General features: G+C 42.0%; 1 protein-coding gene across 1 annotated transcript in view; it reads right to left on the bottom strand.

The window, feature by feature from the left end:
* Nucleotides 1-478: 478 nt before the first annotated feature.
* LOC143804656 (interferon-induced, double-stranded RNA-activated protein kinase-like) overlaps nt 479-21,914 on the bottom strand; it is a 114,689-nt gene continuing 93,253 nt past the window's right edge. Inside the window, exons 13-19 of the mRNA XM_077282953.1 lie at nt 17,474-17,596; nt 16,822-16,944; nt 13,881-14,076; nt 11,457-11,600; nt 8,307-8,405; nt 2,037-2,099; nt 479-1,795 (exon numbers count right to left, since the gene is read on the bottom strand). Of these exons, the coding sequence (XP_077139068.1) occupies nt 1,685-1,795; nt 2,037-2,099; nt 8,307-8,405; nt 11,457-11,600; nt 13,881-14,076; nt 16,822-16,944; nt 17,474-17,596 (859 nt within the window). The 3' untranslated portion in view covers nt 479-1,684. The remainder of the gene's footprint in view (nt 1,796-2,036; nt 2,100-8,306; nt 8,406-11,456; nt 11,601-13,880; nt 14,077-16,821; nt 16,945-17,473; nt 17,597-21,914) is intronic.

Genomic DNA, 21,914 nt, shown 5'->3' with positions numbered 1-21,914 from the left:
GGCAACAGTGACTCAAATCGCCACCCGTTACAACCAAGGTAGGCCTAAGAGCATCTCTGAACGCACAGTGCGTCGAACTTTGAGGCAGATGGGCTACAGCAGCAGAAGACCACACCGGGTACCACTCCTTTCAGCTAAGAACAGGAAACTGAGGCTACAATTTGTACAAGCTCATCGAAATTGGACAGTAGAAGATTGGAAAAACGTTGCTTCGTCTGATGAGTCTCGATTTCTGCTGCGACATTCGGATGGTAGGGTCAGAATTTGGCGTAAACAACATGAAAGCATGGATCCATCCTGCCTTGTATGGAGCATCTTTGGGATGTGCAGCCGACAAATCTGCGGCAACTGTGTGATGCCATCATGTCAATATGGACCAAAATCTCTGAGGAATGCTTCCAGCACCTTGTTGAATCTATGCCACGAAGAATTGAGGCAGTTCTGAAGGCAAAAGGGGGTCCAACCCGTTACTAGCATGGTGTACCTAATAAAGTGGCCGGTGAGTGTATATATATATATATATATATATACATACATATATGCACAACATAAAAACTAATGCAAAAATGTAAAGCCATACTAACCTTGATTAAAATACAGAAGAAATGGTGAGTGACAGGTTCTCTTACTAGTGCTTTCTATAAGAGATGAATGGATCAATCTTTGGAGGATCGAGTCAAATTTCCTAAAATCTGCAGTTCCATACTAATTCGAACACTTTGCAATTCGATTTGCAAAAAAAATGCCTGGCCGCCCTTTATGAGAATCATTTAGGGCTATGAAATGGTAAAAAAAAAAAATACTTCACTCTTCTTTCCTCCATTGCCTGCCTGATCTTCGGCCTCTTTACTATAGGCCAGGAGGGCCTTTGAGGTCACTGCACATCATAATGTTATGACATCCAGACATCACGATGAATGAACCGTGACCAGGCCAGAAGTCCTGGCCTATGATGAAGAGGATGGAGATGGTTTGCTGGCATCAAGCACTGATGTGGCTGGAGAGGGAAGAGTGATCATTGAGGTTTTATTTTCAATATATTTTACATTTATTATGTTCTGGGGTCTGCAGAGACCCCAGATCATAATACGGTAAGAAACATTTATTTTGCTGCAAAAATTATTTTCTAGAAATTGAATTTTTGAGGGAAAAGTTTGGCAAATTTGAATTCCTAACGATCTGCACATCACTAATTTCTATGTTTTTTTGCCAAGAATCATCCCCAATTAGGTAAATTACTCTCAGGTAAATGTTAAAGCTGATTTGTCGACTTAATAAGCTGCCTATTTATGAATAGCATTTTACAGCTACAGGTCCGGACTCCTCCTAGTAGTCAAGATAGCAAAAAAATTGATCTTTGGCTAAGTGGAGCTCTGTAAAAAACAAAGTTGACTCAAATTTCTGAATTGTGTGAATTTACTTAGGGAGAGCCCCAGGCAGTGATCGACAGGCTGGCTGCTGCGTATGCACATATAGGTAGCTGCCTGTCAATCAGTGCCCTGGGCTCATAGCCTTGTGTCCTTGGTATTCTAGGAGCCATAACTTGGGTAACTGGAGCGCTAAATGGACTACGGACCTGTACCTGTAATATAATTCCCTTACATAGGACTGACTATTACAATGACACATCCACTTTAAATAAATAGACAATACAAGTCTGATTCAAGCTTCAGAACAAACATGTCTAGAGGGTTTGAGAATCACATTTCTTCAGCCTTTGAAAAGATTTGGATAGGTCTTCAGCCGATGGACGTTTCTTCGGATCTTGTGACAACATTTTGATGATCTCGCGCTTCTGCAAAAACACAAAATAAAGCAATGAGAATTGTAAATACCAATGAAAGGCATAGAAGTGAATCCCTTTGCAGGGTGGAATATGGGGCAAATGCAAGAACCTTCACCAAATAGGAAAGTATGTAAATGGACTTTGGGAAGAACACAAAACCACACATTGTACTGTATTTTACTGTAGATTTTTGATCCAGAATCTGTACAGAAAATTTGTCACACGTGAACATATTCTAATGACTGAATACCTCCACTGGGTTCTGCTCTTCAAACTCGCTAGGAAATCCACAATGCTTAATATCTTCAAATAGCTTAAGAAAAGAAAAAAAAGGAAAACAATGTTAGAACATCAATGTGAATTAATCTACATATGAAACAAAATGTCATCATTTGAGGCTGCATGCACATGTTGCTGCCGTTGCATTCTTTATTAAGGTAAAAAACGGAACTTGACTGCAACATCTGCAAAAAGCTTAAAATGATAAGTCAAGGAAGGGTCTCTTGTGGAAAAAGATAGACTTTGCTGTGAATTTATATACTAAAATGCCAAACTACTTAGTTGGGGAATGAAACAATGTTACTTAAGGCCTGTTTCACACGTGCTGATATTTCCAGTACCGAAGATGTCAGTGTCTATGTGTATAATACTTGATGCACACGTGTGGGAACCGTGTGCTGCCCGTGTGCCGTATCAGTACCACACACATGGGTGCCAGGTAAGCAGCAGTACAGTAAGCGCTGTTCCCCGGCACTGAGTGCTGAAGACGGCTCTCATCATTCTTCACTGCTCTGCCGGCGATCAGCATGAGCGGGGGAGAATGATGAGAGTTATATTAAAGTGAAAACAATGACAGCAGGAGGCGGCTGATGTGACTATTACTTCCATCAGCCTACCCCTGCTGCTATTAATAACAATGAGAGCAGGAGAGGGCGATGGGGGTATTAATCAGCCGCCGCCTGCACTATAAATAAATAAAAAAATTTGGTGTGGGTTCCCCTGTATCTTCTATAACTCACAGCTGGGGGCTGCAACTGTCAGCTTCAGCAAGGCTGGCTATCAAGAATAGAAGGGCCCCCATGCTATTTTTTAAAATTATTTAAATAATATTAAAAAATGGTGTGGGGTCCCCCCCATTTTTCACAACCAACCTTGCTAAAGCTGACAGCTTGGGACTGGTATTCTCAGGCTGGTAAGGGGCCATGGATATTGACCCCCTCAGTCTATAAATAGCAGCCCGCAGCCGCCCAGAAAAGGCTCATCAATTAGTTGCGCAAATTCTGGTGCTTTGCCTGACTCTTCCCACTTGCCCTGTAATGGTGGCAAGTAGGGTTCATATTTGTGGGGTTTATGTCACCTTTGTATTGTCCAGTGACATCAAGCCAACGGCTTAGTAATGGAGAGGCATCTATAAGACACCTATCCATTACTAATCCTATAGTTATATCTAATATATAAAGCTGAATGTGTGTGTATGTATGTGTGTGTGTATGTCCGGGATTGACATCTGCACCGTCGCAGCTACAGCCACAAAATTTTGCACAGTCACACGTCTGGACCCTGGGAGCGTCATAGGCTATGTTGTGAGGCGAAATTTTAACCCCGCGCGTTCCAATTCATCAAACAATTTTGCCCCTATCTACATAATGGGGGAAAATTGAAAGGAAAAGTGTTGGAGGCAAATTGACAGCTGCCAGATGTGAACAAGGGGGACTTAAAGAATGAGAGCGATGGTGCCAAAGAGTATATACCATACAGTTACTAAGGAGGGGCCCCGACATGGGATACTCACCACACACGGGGATAAGAACACACACACAAAATGCGCCACACACTACCACGTGCTTGAACACATATCACTCTCAGAATACACTTCACCACACATACACCAACGTCGCCACATAAAAGTCGAAACACAAAAGTCGCCGCTCAAAACTCGCTACGAGCAAAACTCGCCACATGCAAAACTCACCTCATGGAAAACTCGCCACACGCAAAACTTGCACATGCGGAAAAATTGCCACATGCACAAAAGTTGCAACACATGCAAAAGTTGCCTCACACAAAACTTGCACATACTCATATGTCAAACTTGCTGCACACAACTTGCTACACTAACCTGTCACATGCAACTTGACACACAAAAAGTTGCTACACGCATGTCGCCACAGAAAACTCATGTCACAAAAGTCGCTACATGCATGTCGCCACACGCAACTCAACACACACAACTTGACACATGAAACTCACCCTAAAACACACACAAGTCTGGTATTATCCTTCAAAAATAAAATCTGATTAATAAGCAGACAAACTACAAGAGCAACAAATATGCCATATAGGAAATACGGCAGCTGTCAGTCACATGACCTGTCTATTATGTGTATGTGTGGGCTAATATATACTGCCAGGGGGGAGGGCTTCCTGTTGGCTGGGGATTTATCGGGCTGCCAATTTAGCTTACAAATACTGAGGTAAAAAAAAATATATATATATATATATACATACAGGTGGAGATGACACACACACATATATACTATATACAGGGGAGATGACACACAGGTATATACTATATACAGGAGGAGATGACATACAGGTACATACTATATACATGGGAGATGACACACGTATATACTATATACAGGAGGAGATGACACACAGATATATATACTATATACAGGAGGAGATGACACACAGGTATATAACTATATACAGGAGGAGATGACACAGGTATATACTATATACAGGAGGAGATGATACACGTATATACTATATACAGGAGGAGATGACACAGATATATACTATATACAGGAGCAGATGACACACGTATATACTATATACAGGAGGAGATGACACAGGTATATACTATATACAGGAGGAGATGACATACAGGTACATACTATACACAGGAGATGACACAGGTATACACTGTATACAGGAGCAGATGACACACAGGTATATACTATATACAGGAGGAGATGACTTACAGGTATATACTATATACAGGAGGAGATGACACACGTATATACTATATACAGGAGGAGATGACATACAGGTATATACTATATAAAAGAGATGACACAGGTATATGGAGGAGATGACATACAGCAGGTATATACTATGTACAGGGGAGATGACATACAGGTATATACTATATACAGGAGATGACATACAGGTATATACTATATATAGGAGGAGATGACATACAGGTATATAGTATATACAGAAGAGATGACATACAGGTATATACTATATACAGGAGTAGATGACACATAGGTATATACAATATACAGGAGGAGATGACATACAGCAGGTATATACTATTTACAGGGGAGATGACATACAGGTATATACTATATACAGGAGATGACATACAGGTGTATACTATATATAAGGGAGATGACAAACATGTATATACTGAGGGGAAAATGAGAGGTGTGAGGTGAAAATGAGGAGTGTGAGGTGAAAATGAAAAGGTGTGAGTGCAAAATGAGAGGAGTGAGGGAAAATAGTGGAGTGATCGGAAAATGACAGATGTGAGGTCGAAATGACAAGTGTTAGGGGGGAATGAGAGGAGTGAGGGGGAAAATGAGAGGAATGAGGGGGAAAATGAGAGGTGTAAGGGAGAAAATGAGAGATGTGAGGGGGAAAATGAGAGGCATGATGGGAAAATAAGAGAAGTGAGGTGCTATAACTAACCACAGATATTTACTATGCCCAGGCAACGCCGGGCTCTTCAGCTAGTGTTAAATAATGACACATCAAGAATAAAGTATTTTATTAGAAATAAAACAAAACACACTTTTCCATTTTTATTTAAAAATAAACACAGTTATACTCACGCAACACCTAATTCCACTGAATCCCTCGTCTGCTATAATAAAAATAAAAAATAAGATCCCTTGCCTGTCCATCGTTCTGTCCCCTGCCGTAATCCATGTCTGGGGTTAAATAGCTTGAACGGTCGCATCTTTGCACCGTCCAGGCTAAGAACCACTGATGCATGAGCTGCTGCGAGCAGCATCATTGACCAGCGGTGACATCATTGTGGTTACCACCGGCCGGTCAATGAGGCTGTGTTCCAAGCAGGGCTGAAATGCGGTGACCTCAGCACCATGGGAAAAAGTCAGTGATGAGGTCACTGCAGTTCAATCTTAGTGACTTCACCGAAGATCACAGTAAGAACTCCTTGCTGAAACACGTCGGTTGTCTCATGTGGATTACCTGTGCTTGCTAACACTTGCTGCGTCTTTTTTAATGGATTAAAAGCTAAGGTTTTTACTTTTTATCACTGCCTCTGTGAAATTCATGGCTGGAGACCTCGTCCTTCCTTTGTCTCTGCTGAATTCGTCCTGACTGGGATGGCTCCATGCTGATTGTTTTTTTCCTGATTATGTGCATTTAAATACGGCGAGCTGACTTTCCTTGTCCCGCTTTCCCTCCCTGCAAATCACCCGGTTTTAAGCCACTTATACAAATGTTTCTGTTTCTGTTAATGTCTGTGTTTCAGCATATATATGCGGTTTAAGGGGTAATGTTTCTTCTTGTGGAAAGTAACAAGTCAAGCCTGGCATGTCAGAGTTAGGAGACTTAGAAGCCATATGCATGCTGCTCTGGTAAATTAAATATGCAAATTGTCTCTTCAGAGAAGAAGAGGACTATAACTCTAGCACCACCTATCGGAAGCGACAATCCCATCGACTCGATATTGACTGTTTAGGATTGCTGCTTCCAATAGGTGGTGCTAGAGTTCTAGTCCTCTTCCTCTCTGAATATGCAATGTGCATATTTAACCTAACGTATATACTCGATTATAAGCCGACCCGAGTATAAGCCGAGACCCCTAATTTTGCCACAAAAGACTGGGAAAACTTATTGACTCGAGTATAAGCCTAGGGTGGGAAATGCAGCTACTGGTAAATTTACAAAATAAAAATAGATACCAATAAAAGTAAAATTAATTGAGACGTCAGTAGGTTGTGTTTTTGAATATCCATATTGAATCAGGAGCCCCATATAATGCTCCATAAAGTTCATGATGGGCCCCATAAGATGCTCCATAGAATATTATGCCCCATATAATGCTGCACAAAGGATGATGGCCCCATAAGATGCTCCATAGAAAAATATGCCCCATATGCTGCTCCATAAAGGTTGATGGCCCCATAAGATGCTCCATAGAATATTATGCCCCATTTAATGCTGCACAAAGGTTGATGGCCGCATAAGATTCTCCATATAATAAAATGCCCTGTATGCTGCTGATGCTGTGATTAAAAAAAAAATGACATACTCACCTCTCGTTGCTGGGAGTCTGGTGCCGGTGTCCTGAGCAGGCGGGGACACTGACGTGCTATGGGGGCCAGGTGCCGGAATCGCCACTGGCTCAGGCCCCCGACACTTGCGATATTCACCTGTCCCCGTTCCACCGCAGTGCACCGCTGTGTCTTCCCGGCCTCTGCACTGACTGTTCAGGCAGAGAGCGCGCACTAAACACGTCATCGCGCCTTCTGACCTGAACATCTCAGCCAGAGGACGCGGAAGACAGAGCCCGGTGGTGGAACAGGGACAGGTGAATATCGCATGACTCACCCTCCCCCGTCATACTCACCCCCTCCTGGCGCGGTCTCTGCTTCTCAGATGGTCTCTGGCACTGGCAGCTTGTTCCTGTGTTCAGCGGTCACATGGTACGGCTCATTAAAGTAATGAATATGAGCTCCACCCCATGGGAGTGGAGACAAGTCCATATTCATTACTTTAATGAGTTGTATCACGTGACCGCTGAACACAGGAAGAGTTGTGGGCGCTGGAGACCATCAGAGAAGCAGGGAAGTTCAGAGACCGCGCCGGGAGCAGGTGAGTATGATGTGACAGCCGCCACTCCTGCAGTTCCCCCTCCCCCGCCAACCCACTGGGACAATGACTTGAGTATAAGCCGAGAGGGGCACTTTTAGCCTAAGAAAATAGGCTGAAACTCTTGGCTTATACTCAAGTATATACGGTACATATGAAAATTATGCTTATTATCACCTGTTTGGTGTAACATGGTTAGTCATACATCTAACTATTATCCAACAAAATCACTGACTTTGTGCACGTGTATCTAGAAAACTTGAAGGTAAAGGATGGTCACGCCAAATGTTTGCATAAAATAACCAGTTTTTTAGTAACCAAATATATTTTCCCTTTTTTTTTAACTGATATCTTTTCAAATTAAAAAGGTTTAACCTTTATTTATTTTTGTAAGTTCCAATTTTGTATTAATGTCTATCATTGTAAAACTGACAAACAATCTATTAGGCTTAGACATCAGTCTGGCATGGCAACCATCTACACTCCATGATCATGTTTCAGGGTGCCGATGTGGTGGCAGGGGGAGAACCCCACTTGGCTTCTGCACTGTTCATGTTCAGAGCCATTGGTTCTGAGTAGTTAATCTACAGTATATATATTGAATATCATGATTATTTATGCTTTTCTTTGAAAAATCTTTGAAAAACAAACAAAAAATAACACTTACTTTTGCTTTCTCATGGTCAGAGTAAAATAGCCACAAAAGTTCAAATAATATTAAGCCTAATGGAAATATGTCGACTTCATTTTCATACTTGGTAGACTTCTGGTAAATAAGTAAAAAAGTATAAATGAGGATTAACAAAGGCTCCATATGTAGAAACATATTATTTATCTTACTCACATAATTAGGAAAATCTACAGTATATGTTTTATGATTTATTTTTCTTGTGACACTTTTAGTCCCTAGAAAATGTATATACTAATATACAGCTCTGGCAAAAATTAAGAGACCACTGCAAAATGTTCAGTTTTTCAGATTTTTCTCTTTATATGTATATTTTTGAGTAAAATGTAAATTGTTCTTTTAGTCTATAAATGTTTGACAACATGTCTCCGAATTTCCAAGCAATAAATTATGTATTTTTTTCTGAAAAGGAGAAATGGTCAAAATTAAATAAATTAAAAAAACAGTGCTTTCAGACCTCAAATAATGCAAAGAAAACAAGTTCATAATCATTTAGAAACAACAATACTAATGTTTTAACTCAGGGAGAGTTCACAAATCAATATTTTGTGGAATAACCATGATTTTTAATCACAGCTTTCATGCGTCTTGGCATGCTTTCCACCAGTCTTTCACACTGCTCCTGGCTCCAAAATGTAAGCAGTTCTTCTTTGTTTGATGGCTTGTGACTATCCATCATCCTCTTGATTACACTCCAGTGGTTTTCAATGGGGTTCAGGTTTGGAGATTGGGCTGCCCATGACAGGGTTTTGATGTGGTGGTCTCTTAATTTTTGCCAGAGCTGTACTTATTCTTGCTTTTTTGTGCCAACTCCCAATAATGCTAAGGCAACTAACCAGGTACCAGCAATATTCTTAGCATCTTATCGGTTTTTTTTCTTACTTTTTAGCAAATTGCCAAGTAACATTTTATTATGTCAATGCAATATGTTTTACCATATACCTGATGTATATGTTTAAAGGGACACCGCATCTAGACATAAATGAGAAATAAACATGAGAGAAAAAATCTTTCAGAAAATTTCTCAGTCTGCAGGTTTTTTGGCATGTTCCTGAAATAAAGTCATGAAGAAATGCGGCTGATAACACAAGGATTAATCTCCTGATTTGAATGACTGAGAGGACGAAGCGGAGAGGTTTACACTACGTCTGTGCACTTAGCCTACTGTATACAACAGGAGATTTTCGTAACATATAATGTAACTGTCATAGGACCTCATTCACCAGACAGAGACCAAAAGTGAGTTCTCTCTACCTCCATCTAGCTGGTATGTGGCTGCATAACGTTTAACGGTATCGAAAAGCGCAGCAAACTGTGCTTTCCTATGCAGAGGGCCAATGCAAGGCACCATGTGTTATGCATTACTTTACAATGGGTCCTTGCGGTGGACGGACGCCTCGTCATCCATCCTGATATAGGCTACCTTCGGGTGCATGCCGCATAAGTGTATGCGCTTGACAATGGCCACAAATGTAATGTGTTCCCAGTTTTAATGATTGCTGTATTCTGGCAGATTAGTTAGGACACAATGAGAAAAAATAAAGCTGTCATTGCTACACTGACTAAATGCCTTTTAGACCAGACCCCGGGCATGGTTTAACAGGCCACCATAACTGGCATACCCGGAGGTGGGCATGTGACCATCGGCACCCATCATCAGGTCGCAGGGGTGCCAATCAGTTGGGAGAAGAAGCCACTTCCTGCTATTGATCTCAGCATTTAGGGGGTTAAATGGACCCCGGAGTGCAGGCACCACCCCCTGCAGTGACAGCCAGGGCTCAGCTATTACTTCAGCAGAACTTCCAGTGGTGATGATGTGGGTACAGCTCCTTATCATTATCGCCATGACGTAAGATTAAGTCAGTTTGCAGGAATTCTTTCCAACCATGATGTAAACTTACGTCATATGTCTTGGTGAGGTTACATGGAGTCTGTCAGCAGATTACACATTACAAACTATTTATATGTGTATATAGCTCTTTCAAAGAAAAGCCCAACAATCCGTTTACATGTCCAGTCCCTTCCTCCATTAATATGAAATCAGCATTCTAATTTATATACAAATGAGGCTGAAGAGTTACTGTAGACCTGAATCCTCTGTCACTTCAGCTCTATTCCCCACTCATTGCCGCCCCTCTTGATTGACTTTCTGCTCCTTTGCCTTAGGTGAAACAGCTAAAAGACTGTCAGTGAAACAGGAAGAGGTGGCGCTGGGCGGGGAATAGAACTGGAGTGACAGAGGCTTCAGATCTACAAATAGGTTTTCAGCCTCATTTGCATATGAATTCAAACACTGATTTCTCAGTAACAGAGGAAAAGACTGGACATGTAAAGGTATTGCTGGATTAGCCTTTGAAAGAGTTACATACACATATAAATAGCTTAGGGGTGTGAAATCTTGCTGACAGAATCCCTTTAACAAAGAAATTACTGGGATATGATTTACATTCTAGAGCTCTGTACACAGAAAGGGTTTACAGTACAATATAATCAATTGACAATACATACGGTACACAAAATATATCTGAATATTAGGTAAATATTATAGTATTAGGTAATTGGAGCAGAGACATAAAAAATAATCTGAGCTTTTATTCACCCCCCCCCCCCCCCCCCCCGGTGGGCAGCAATACCTCTCCGCCATTCCTGCAGTCCTTGGTGATAGGCTGCAGCAGTTACAGTATGTCACCAGCATGGCATTCAATCACTAGGCTCAATGGCTCGTGCCTTCTACATTGGCACAACCGCTGAGCTCAGTGATTGGCTTCAGCGCTGTCGATGAGATGTCACCACCGCAGCCTATCATTACAGATGGGAGTTGTGGGGTGAAGGGGCATCATTAGACCAAGGAAGGGTGAGCAAAAGCTCAGTATGTTATTTTATACATCTCTGAGCCAATGGGCTTATAATATTTGAAACAGGACAACCCCCTTTAATTTATCAACATTGGTTCCCAAACACAAATGGGAATATCACATTATTTAGAAGACTTCTTGACATGCACATTTGTCTTAACAATGGCTTTTTAAGGAGTCAGAAAACAAAGCCTATTTAGCATATCACTGGCAATGCTACATGTCCAGCTTGGTCTTTTTTCCTGCTGCTATATAGAAGCCTGAATGTATTTACCTGTTCTGGAGCCATATAAATTGGAGTACCAGTTCTGCGAGTTCGCTCAAGTGCTTTTGTCTCTTCCTCACCAGTCATTCGAGTCACCAGGCCGAAATCTCCTATTTTCACTATCATGTCTTTATTAAACAATATATTTGCAGGCTACAACATAAGCACAATCATTAGTTTAGGTTTGTGAAGGGATCCAAATGTGTAATTTAAAAAACCTTTTTTTTTTATTCTGTACCCCTGTTTACTCTTGTAAGAAAATGACAAGCTTCTTTTAGACAAAGAATGAAAGTATATTTTTTCACCATTACCATCTTCGGCACCAGTTGTGTTATATAACAATAACAGCAACTTGCTTGAAATTATTTCCTTGTGCCATGCCAATGATTTCAAATATTCTCTTTGAAAAAAAATGATTTGAAGTCTTGCCAACCAGGACTGGTAACATCAGTAATAGCTCTCCTGACCTGTCCGATCAGCAGATAAAGGAAAAAATGTTTCTTCAGCCAGTGTTTAAGTGTTTCTGGTATTTCCAGTTACTGGATATCTATACTGTCCTAGTGTGCTCTATGCTGGATTGAACTCTGTTATTCTAATCAAGCTTTGGTCCAAATTTATCTCCTGTTCAACCTCTATATACCCTATGGCAGAGCTGGACAAACTGTGGTCTGTGGGCCACCTCGGGCCCTTTGACTGTTCCAGTCCAGCCCGCGTCCAGGACCATGACAGCCGGAGGGCTGAAACAGCAACCCATTGGCCCTAACCCGCTGTCTGTTTGCCACCACCCACTGTCACCGCTATCTGCTTCCTCAGGAAGCGGTGAATACATTAGTAGAGGACGGAGCCATCAGCTCCTTCTTCTACCAATCAGCATGTGACTGAGCAAGCAGACGTGAAGATATCACTTCATCACGTCTGCTGTGCAGACAATCGATGCACCAGAGATCAGAGCAGAGCGCTGAGGGAATGGGAGCAAGGTAAGTATGTGTTGTTGTTTTTTCATACGTGTATGGGATGTTTGCATATATATAGGGGGCTATGTGTGGGCTCATACTGTATATAGGGGCTATGTGGGGGCTTATACTGTATATACAGTAGGAGGCTATATTGGAACTTATACTGTATATAGGAGGCATATTGGGACTCATACTGTACTTAGTAGGTTATGTGGGGGCTCGTACGGTATATAGGGAGCTATGTTATTTTGGCAACTCTGGTTGGTGCACTCTTTCAAAAGGAACCAGTCATGTTTTTCTAATCATGGAAAATCCCCTCTAAAGAGTTTGTCTCATCTTAATGTTCAGGAGTAGATCACTCCCCTGCCTCCAAACTTCCTGCTTCCTGGGGGAGGTGTGCCCCGAATGGCTGACAGTTCATGTCCCATCATGATTGTTCCACTGGTCTGAATTATGAACTGTCCAATGCAGCAAGGCCTCTGCAGCATCTGTGAAGCTCAGGGACACTAAAGCTGGCAGGACCTTGCCTAGGCGATCGGCCACCTCTGACTGACTGCAGTGGTGGCCAGTAACCTAGACAACAAGCAGTCAACAATAAATTTTCTTGAGAGTAGAGAGGATTTTTAATAACAACTAAGTTGCAAAGTTGCTTATTTTTACAATGACTATGGAATTTTACGAATTGGGTCAAATGCGAGGGTCGCTATGTGTCCCCCAGGATGCGCAAAGAAGCATAATGAGGCCGCGGAAGTGGATTGCAGTCACAGGCATAGCTGTGATTGCATTGCAGAATAAAAGTGAGTGTTGGTCTTGGACAAGCTATTTGTCCAAGGCAGATTAGAAAAACCGGCCATGGGCTTTTATTTTTGAAACAGACTATAGGAAGGTAGCATGGCTGTCCGTTTCGTCCCCCAGCCCGGGTTTTCCATGTGACCTACGGCGGCCACATGTTCTTTGTAAAAACTCCTGCAGCAGAGGGTTGGGTGTGTCAGTGTGGAGTTTGCAAGGTGCAGAGCGGACAGCTCTGCAAAAGCTCAGCCTGTGTGAGGGAACACAGAACTAAGCAGAGCAAACTCCGGGCACCAGGCAACCTAATACGGTGGTGCAGTCACCGTCAGCAACCGGATGCATTTACGGACTGTCTTGTTTCCCTGCTGCGATCCGGAGGCTACCATTTGTTTTGTTTGTAAGTTTTTGGATATTAAACCTACATTTACTTTGAACTCTACTGGGTCACTGCCTCATCACTGCACCGTGAGGACACCACTGCACTACATAGGTTATAGAAAGAAGAGTATGACTACAGAAGCAGGCTACACAAGTTTGTTTGTTGCCCACAATGAAAAATTGTAAATGTTTTAATATAAAATATTCTAAATGAAAATAAACTTTTTACAGCAATTAGCAAAATAAATATGAAAATGCACATTTTAACTTTCCAAGCATCAATAATATTTGTTGTATATACCATATTCACCTTCAAGTCTCTGTGGATAAGTTTTTGGAGATGAATGTATCTTACTCCTTCGATGATCTGATGGAAGATATCTAAGCTCTCTGTTTTGTTAACTTTATTTTGGTTGTTCCTCTTCTTGATCCAGCTTTTTAAGCTCCCATTTTCACACAGTTCCATTTGAATATAAAGGCAAAGCCATTCTTTTCTACTGCAGTCGCTGCAACACACCAAAGACAAAAGATTTGTGCAGATGAATTTAGGACTTTTGTTTTCGATATGAAGGTATATTTCAATTGTTATAAATGTTGCAGTTGAAAGGAAATGACTGTTACCAGTCCTTAGAAATTTGCTGTACTGGAATAACTGCTATATTTCTCCAAAGGTAAATAGAAGTGATAGTTGAATGCAATTTTTTTTTCTCTACTTAATGGGGTATGACCATCTCATACAGTTATGGCATGTCTATACATGTATGAAATGGTAATACCCGTTTAAGTGGAGAATAGAATGTGTCATAAATGTATAGTATATGCATCTAACTCAAGAATGGGGCCTTGCCGCTGTCAGCGAAGAGATGTGAGATGGAATTCCATTAATTTTTATGTGAAATTCAACCTTTTTTCCACTTGCAACAGCCTCAGGGCCTCATTTTCTAGAAAAATCTGGGTCCTATTGGTGGGAGCCGCATGTACTATACATTTATAGCTTCTGTGGAGGTGAAAATACTCCTTAACTTCAGTTATGCTATAATTCATGACCTGATGGGCATTGAGCAAAGACAGGGAAATAACACCAACTATCTGGGAGATGGCTGAACTTTCCAAATGTCTCCTGCATTTGATTCCTACAAATCAAAGGTATAGTTTGTAGCTCTTTGGCATTAATACAAAATCTGTTAACAGCATCCCCCCCACCCTTTCCCCATTACAACTATTAAGCCTGATAACAGTATCGGTTTCCTCTGTTGTAGATTGGTTCACATGGCTGCTCATAGAGGTAGACACAGGAACGCTGTCTCTTTAAATTTTCAACTGGTTTATTTAGGTACAGCATAAACCAGGGCAGGATTAGCAACATGAACATGGCCTTTCTGGCCTAACGGAAAATAAAACAAACAAATGACACAACCCTTGTTGCTGCGGGGATCTGTTGTGAATTCCATTTCTCGGACTCCCTCCTGTGGTCATGAATGGTACTTTGGTTAGTTCTGCTCTTGGACTCCCTCTGGTGGCTTTGAGCGGAACTGCTGGTCTCTGAGGTTTGCTTTCTCAGCTGCCCTCGTTTATTGTTATGCTTGTTTCCCTATTTAACACTACTCAGATCGTTACTTCATGCCAGCTGTCAATGTTTCAGTATTGGTTCAGATCTCTCTTGGACTTCTCTGAGGACCAGTCTACTCCAGCAGAAGCTAAGTCCCTGCTAGTTCATTTGTTGATACTGCTGCCTGAATATATTTCTTAGTACTGCTAAATTCTAGTCCAGCTTGCTATCATGATATTTCCTTGCTAGCTGGAAGCTCTGGGGGTGCAGTGTTGCACCTCCACACCGTGAGTCGGTGTGGGGGTCTTTTTGCATACTCTGAGTGGTTTTTTGTAGTTTTTTGTGCTGACCGCATAGTTTCCTTTTCTTTCCTCTGACTATTTAGTGAAGTCTGGCCTCCTTTGCTAAAACCTGTTTCATTCCTGTGTTTGTGACTTTCCTCTTAACTCACAGTCAATATATGTGGGGGGCTGCCTTTACCTTTGGGGAATTTCTCTGAGGCAAGGTTAGGCTTCTATTTCTATCTTTAGGGGTAGTTAGCTCTTAGGCTGTGAAGAGGCGTCTAGGGAGAGTTAGGTACGCTCCACGGCTATTTCTAGTGTGTGTGATAGGAGTAGGGTTTGCGGTAAGCAGAGTTCCCACTTTCCCAGAGCTTGTTCCGATTACTAGTTTACTCATCAGGTCAGTCCGGGTGCTCCTAACCACCAGGTCCATAACAGGGATCTGCCCGCTCAGGAAACAAACATAGAAAAAAAAAGTCCAAATTTTCCTTTATCATCACACACAGCTCTGGAGTTCACAACTCCAGACACACCCAACAACTAATGAGCCCAAAGGATGTCTATTTATGCTCTGGACTTCACTCTCAGGTGGAGACATGTTGAACAGCCTCCCACCCGCTCTACAGATGTTCAATCAACCTATCCCAAAACATGGCCGATTAACCCCTCTCAGCACTTAGTTTGATGGAGCTTTTATAGGTTCATATCACTGAAGCTAACAACCGCAGTTATACATATCTGCCCTCCAGTACTTGGCCACACATCATATTGGTTTAAATGGATATTTTGGGCTCCCTTCCAGAAAAGCATAGCTACTACTCCAACCACTGTTCCCCCTACAGTTATGCTTCATCTAGGAAGGTAGGCCCTATGCACTGAAGACTTATTCAACAAGTATGAATTATAACTTGGGAGTATTTTATTAAATACTTGCATTGTTGATGCAGCAGCAATAATGGAACCCCCTTATTAAAATTGTGCATTACGCTTTTCTAATATTATTCCTCTTTGGCAATACCATTCGATTTGTCAATAGGATGTCTCATAGTCTTTAAGGGCCTTACTCTATTGACAAGGTGGAAACAGCTAGTAGTCAGCTACTTCATATACTTCTTGGAAGTAAAACAGAGTATAAAGGTCTAAGGCAAGATGGTCCTGTAGTGCTGTTTTGAGGGGAACACACGTAAAGACATACATGTCAGGAGAACTGACAGTTCCTTTATAAATGTGAATAACCCCTTTAAATTCAATGAATTCCCACAGATGTTTCATTTGCGCAAACAAGATTCCATGTGGCATTAATCTAACTAAATAATGGTTATTGTGTTTAAGCCCCCAATGTAGTGAATAATTTATAATTAGAGCAAAAATAGACTTTCTAGTACAAAAAAAACCACACATATTCTTAAAGAAATAATTACCTTAAACTACTACTGCTCTCACTGCTGTCAGGGAAGTCATCTTGTCCAAACCAGGCATTATAGTAACGGACAATGTGTTGATGTTCCAGTTGGGCTAAAGCTTTAACTTCTTCCTGAACTTTACTATACAAAAGTAAATAAATTGTGTATTATAATAGCAATGCTGTCTTTACTGTATGACCTGTCCATATAAGAATTGTAAATGACATTTAATAAATAACAAAATTCAGTTTATTTAAAATAAGGATGAAGCGTTCCAAGAGCACACGGAGAGTCTACCACTCTGTACTACTACAGATACTCTAATATGGCGTCTGAGTGAACAAGCCTCTTATTTTAGCTTTATATTCACATTCAATCAGAGACGCCTGTGAGCATGAGCACCTTATATTTCTATCACCAGTAAATATGTTACCAAGAAATTATTACAATTTGAACATACACTGAATCCTCTTTGAGAGACCCCCCTATAAAAAAAAATTATCTAGAGGAGTGGTTTTCTTATAGAAGTTGGCCAGTATGATGGAAGTGAAATTTGGTCTGGTTAGAGGGATCTAATTTAGGAAAGGTTTTCCTGTATTACTTATTAGACTACTCATATTTTTTAACATGAAACCACAACTTTATTTTTATCATTTTGCTTGATACTTACTCATCCCTCACTTGCACTTTTTTTACAGCATAAAACCTGTCATCAATTTTTTTTCTGGCTTTTACCACTTGACCATATGCTCCTTTATCAAGCTTGGTGATGCTGTCAAATGCTGCCAGGGCACTAAAAAAAAAATAATAGTTACAAATGGTTACAATGGACCAGTATTCTTAAAACGTGTCACCTGGTTTTCCCAATATAAAGTATGGCCACCATCTTTAACACCTTTTTGAAGCATTCTAGTAAGCTGCATCTAAGTCCACAACCCCCTCTGCAAAGCACAAAAAAAGATCTTTTATCATTCCCTCTATACAGTGTGGTCCGGTCTAATGGTCGTCACTGGTCTTGATCTCGTGCCTCCTCTCATCGCAATCTCCGTCCTCCTGCTCTGCTTCATGTGGATGATGCGTCCTACCTCATCCACACCGAGCCCCCCAATCAAGCTCCATGGAACATGCCATACAGTCACCAGAGACGTGGTCTCATACAGAAGTAACAACTGAGCTGTGATGCTGTAGAATTCCTTTCAGGAGATCCAGAGGCGAGAGCAAAGTTAGCATAGATGATTGGCGATCTTATGCCAAAAGTTTGTCTCAAATTTCTGCCACAAAGTAAGGCGATTGATAGAAACTTATAAACTTAGACTAGGCATTCTAAAGATGCACCAGATTTCTCAAAATAGCATGAGTCATGAAAAATCTGCTTAGCACTGTCTATGCTCAATTGATACAGTTATATGAAAAAGTTTGGGCACCCCTATTAATCTTGAGCTTAATGTTTTATAAAAATTGTGTTTTTTGCAACAGCTATTTCAGTTTCATATATCTAATAACTGTTGGACACAGTAATGTTTCTGCCTTGAAATGAGGTTTATTGTACTAACAGAAAATGTGCAATCTGCATTCAAACAAAATTTGACAGGTGCATAAGTATGGGCACCCTTATCATTTTCTTGTTTTAAATACTCCTACCTACTTTTTACTGACTTACTAAAGCACTTTTTTTGGTTTTGTAACCTCATTGAGCTTTGAACTTCATAGCCAGGTGTATGCAATCATGAGAAAAGCTACTTAAAGTGGCCACTTGCAAGTTGTTCTCCTGTTTGAATCTCCTCTGACGAGTGGCATCATGGGCTCCTCAAAACAACTGTCAAATGATCTGAAAACAAAGATTATTCAACATAGTTGTTCAGGGGAAGGATACAAAAAGCTGTGTAAGAGATTTAACCTGTCAATTTCCACTGTGCGGAACATAGTAAGGTAATGGAAGAACACAGGTACAGTTCTTGTTAAGGCCAGAAGTGGCAGGCCAAGAAAAACATCAGAAAGGCAGAGAAGAAGAATGGTGAGATCAGTCGAGGACAATCCTCAGACCACCACCAGAGAGCTGCAGCATCAACTTGCTGCAGATGGTGTCATTGTGCATTGGTGAACTATACAACGCACTTTGCACAAGGAGAAGCTGTATGGGAGAGTGATGCGAAAGAAGCAGTTTCTGCAAGCACGCCACAAACAGAGTCGGCTGAGGTATGCAAAAGCACATTTGGAGAAGCCAATTTATTTTTGGAAGAAGGTCCTGTGGACTGATGAAACCAAGATTGAGTTGTTTGGTCATACAAAAAGGCGTTATGCATGGCGGCAAAAAAACACAGCATTCCAAGAAAAACACTTGCTACCCACAGTAAAATTTGGTGGAGGTTCCATCATGCTTTGGGGCTGTGTGGCCAATGCTGGCACCAGGAATCTTGTTAAAGTTGAGGGACGCATGGATTCCTCTCAGTATCAGCAGATTCTTGACAATAATGTTCATGAATCAGTGACAAAGTTGAAGTTACACAGGGGATGGATCTTTCAGCAAGACAATGATCCAAAACACGGCTCCAAATCTACTCAGGCATTCATGCAGAGGAAAAATTAGACTGTTCTGGAATGGCCATCCCAGTCCCCAGACCTGAATATCATTGAACATCTGTGGGATCATTTGAAGAGGGCTGTCCATGCTCGGCGACCATCAAACTTAAATGAACTGGAATTGTTTTGTAAAGAGGAATGGTCAAAAATACCTTCATTCAGGATCCAGGAACTCATTAAAAGCTACAGGAAGCGACTAGAGGCTGTTATTTTTGCAAAAGGAGGATCTACTAAATATTAATGTAACTTTTCTGGTGAGGTGCCCATACTTATGCACCTGTCAAATTTTGTTTGAATGCAGATTGCATATTTTCTGTTAGTAAAAAAAACCTCATTTCAAGGCCGAAACATTACCTTGTCCAACAGTTATTAGATATATGAAACTGAAATAGCTGTTGCAAAAAAAACAATTTTTATAAAACATTAAGCTTAAGATTAATAGGAGTGCCCAAACTTTTTCATATAACTACATATTTAAAGGGGTTGTTTACTACTGGACCCCAGCTGAGCCAATTTAGGACCCCAATTAAAATAAGAGCAATGGATACTCCTGCAGCGGCACCGATCCAGCAATGTTATTCTGCTGTTCCCAGTGGATGATGTGACATTGTTGTGTCCATGCTCGGACTGGCCCACCAGAGAACCGGAGGATTCTCCGGTGGGCCCAGGCACTGACACCTGCTGGCATACTGGCCAGCAGCTGCCTAGGGCCCTCACTGCTCCAGGGGCCCCTTGCCAGTGGCTATAGGGCCCCTGAGACAAGGGGGCCCGCCCTGTGCCAGTAGCAGCAGCTGGAGACAGGATCCTGTCCCCGCTGCTAAAGCCAAATTAATATTCATTCTTCCCCACGCCCCTATGGGCGTGGAGAGGCGTGAATACCATTTCTCTTTAATAGAGGGCAGATTTAGCCGCAGGGTCACGGTGCAGCTAACACTGCCCGCATGTAAAGCTGCACCACACACACACTCACAAAGTACCGCACACACACAGCACCGCACCCATACACATACACACGCAGACACACAGACTCACAGAGCAGCTCACCTCCCGGCGTCCTGCTTCCTGTCTGACTCTGAGACAGCCCAGCTGGATGACGTCATCATCCAGTGTGCTGCTGTCTCAGTCAGAATGCTTCCAGGAATCCAGCGAGGAAGAGGCTGCTGGAATGAGATGCTGCTGCGGGGAGGTGAGCTGTGCTGTGTGCCTGCATGTGTGTGTGTGTGTGTGTGTGAGAGAGCGTGTTAGTGTCTGATTGTGTGTGTGATGAGCTGCTGCTGCGGTGAGCTGTGTGTGGTGAAGGACAATGATATTGGTGGGGGGAGACAATGATGGAGGTGATGGGCAATGATGGTGGTGGGGGAGACAAAGATAGAGGTGATGAGCAATGATGGTGGGAGGGAAGACAATGATGGAGGTGATGGGCAATGATGGTGGTGGTGGGGAGGCAATGATGGAGGTGAGGGGAGGCAATGATGGAAGTGATGGGCAATGATGGTGGGGAAGACAATGATGGAGGCGATGGGCAATCATGATGAGGGAGGGAATGATGGAGGTGATGGGCAATGAGGTTGAGGGGAGGCAATGATGGAGGTAATAGGTAGTGATGGTATGGGAGGCAATGATGGTGGGGAGGCAATGATGGAGGTGATGGGCAATGATGGTGGGGGGAGGCAATGGTGGTGGGAGGCAATGATGGAGGTGATGGGCAATGGTGGTGGTGGGAGGCAATGATGGAGGTGATGAAATGGGCAATGGTGGTGGGAGGCAATGATGGAGGTGATGGGCACTGATTGGTGGGGGAGAGGCAATGATGGAGGTGATGGGCAATGGTGGTGGTGGTCGGCGCACTGAAATTGCAGAATGGGCAAAACAAAAATTGGAACAGGACCCTCAGTTTACACAGAACATTATGTTCAGTGATAAGGCACACTTTTTTGGGTGGGCCATTTATATAGCTACACCTAAATGACATGGTAATGGTGGCAGTTTTCTTGTGTAGGGTGTCTTGCATTGAAATCTGCTGCAATCACCCGGGTACTGCGTTCACCAGACATCAACACAATTTCTATCTGCTCCTCACGTGTTAACCTCTGCAACATGTCAATGGCTGTAAACAAAGAGAAACTTGTAAATAACTCATGAAAGAATAAAGTTATGTTAAAACCAAGCACACCATTGTTTCTCTTGTGAAATTCTCAATAAGTTTGATGTGTCACATGACCCTCTTCCCATTGGAAAAAGTAAAGTTGGATCCAAAATGGCCAACTTCAAAATGGCCGTCATGGTCACCACCCATCTTGAAAAGTTTTACCCCTAATGTGCCACAAACAGGAAGTTAAGTTGATATCACCAACCATTCCCATTTTATGTAGGTGTATCCATATACATGGCCCACCCTGTAGAACAATTGTGTTGATGAGCATTCTGTGTGCATGAAAGTGCGCTCGGCCTGTCTAAACAGGCATGTCTCTGAAATGACAACTGAACAACTACTTGGCTTTTAACAGACCAGGTCAGTTAGTATAAAGGGG

Source organism: Ranitomeya variabilis, chromosome 2, assembly GCF_051348905.1.
Source record: "Ranitomeya variabilis isolate aRanVar5 chromosome 2, aRanVar5.hap1, whole genome shotgun sequence".
NCBI classification, from domain to species: domain Eukaryota; kingdom Metazoa; phylum Chordata; class Amphibia; order Anura; family Dendrobatidae; genus Ranitomeya; species Ranitomeya variabilis.
Note: the sequence above shows the minus strand (reverse complement) of the source record. Positions and strands in the feature narration are given on the sequence as shown.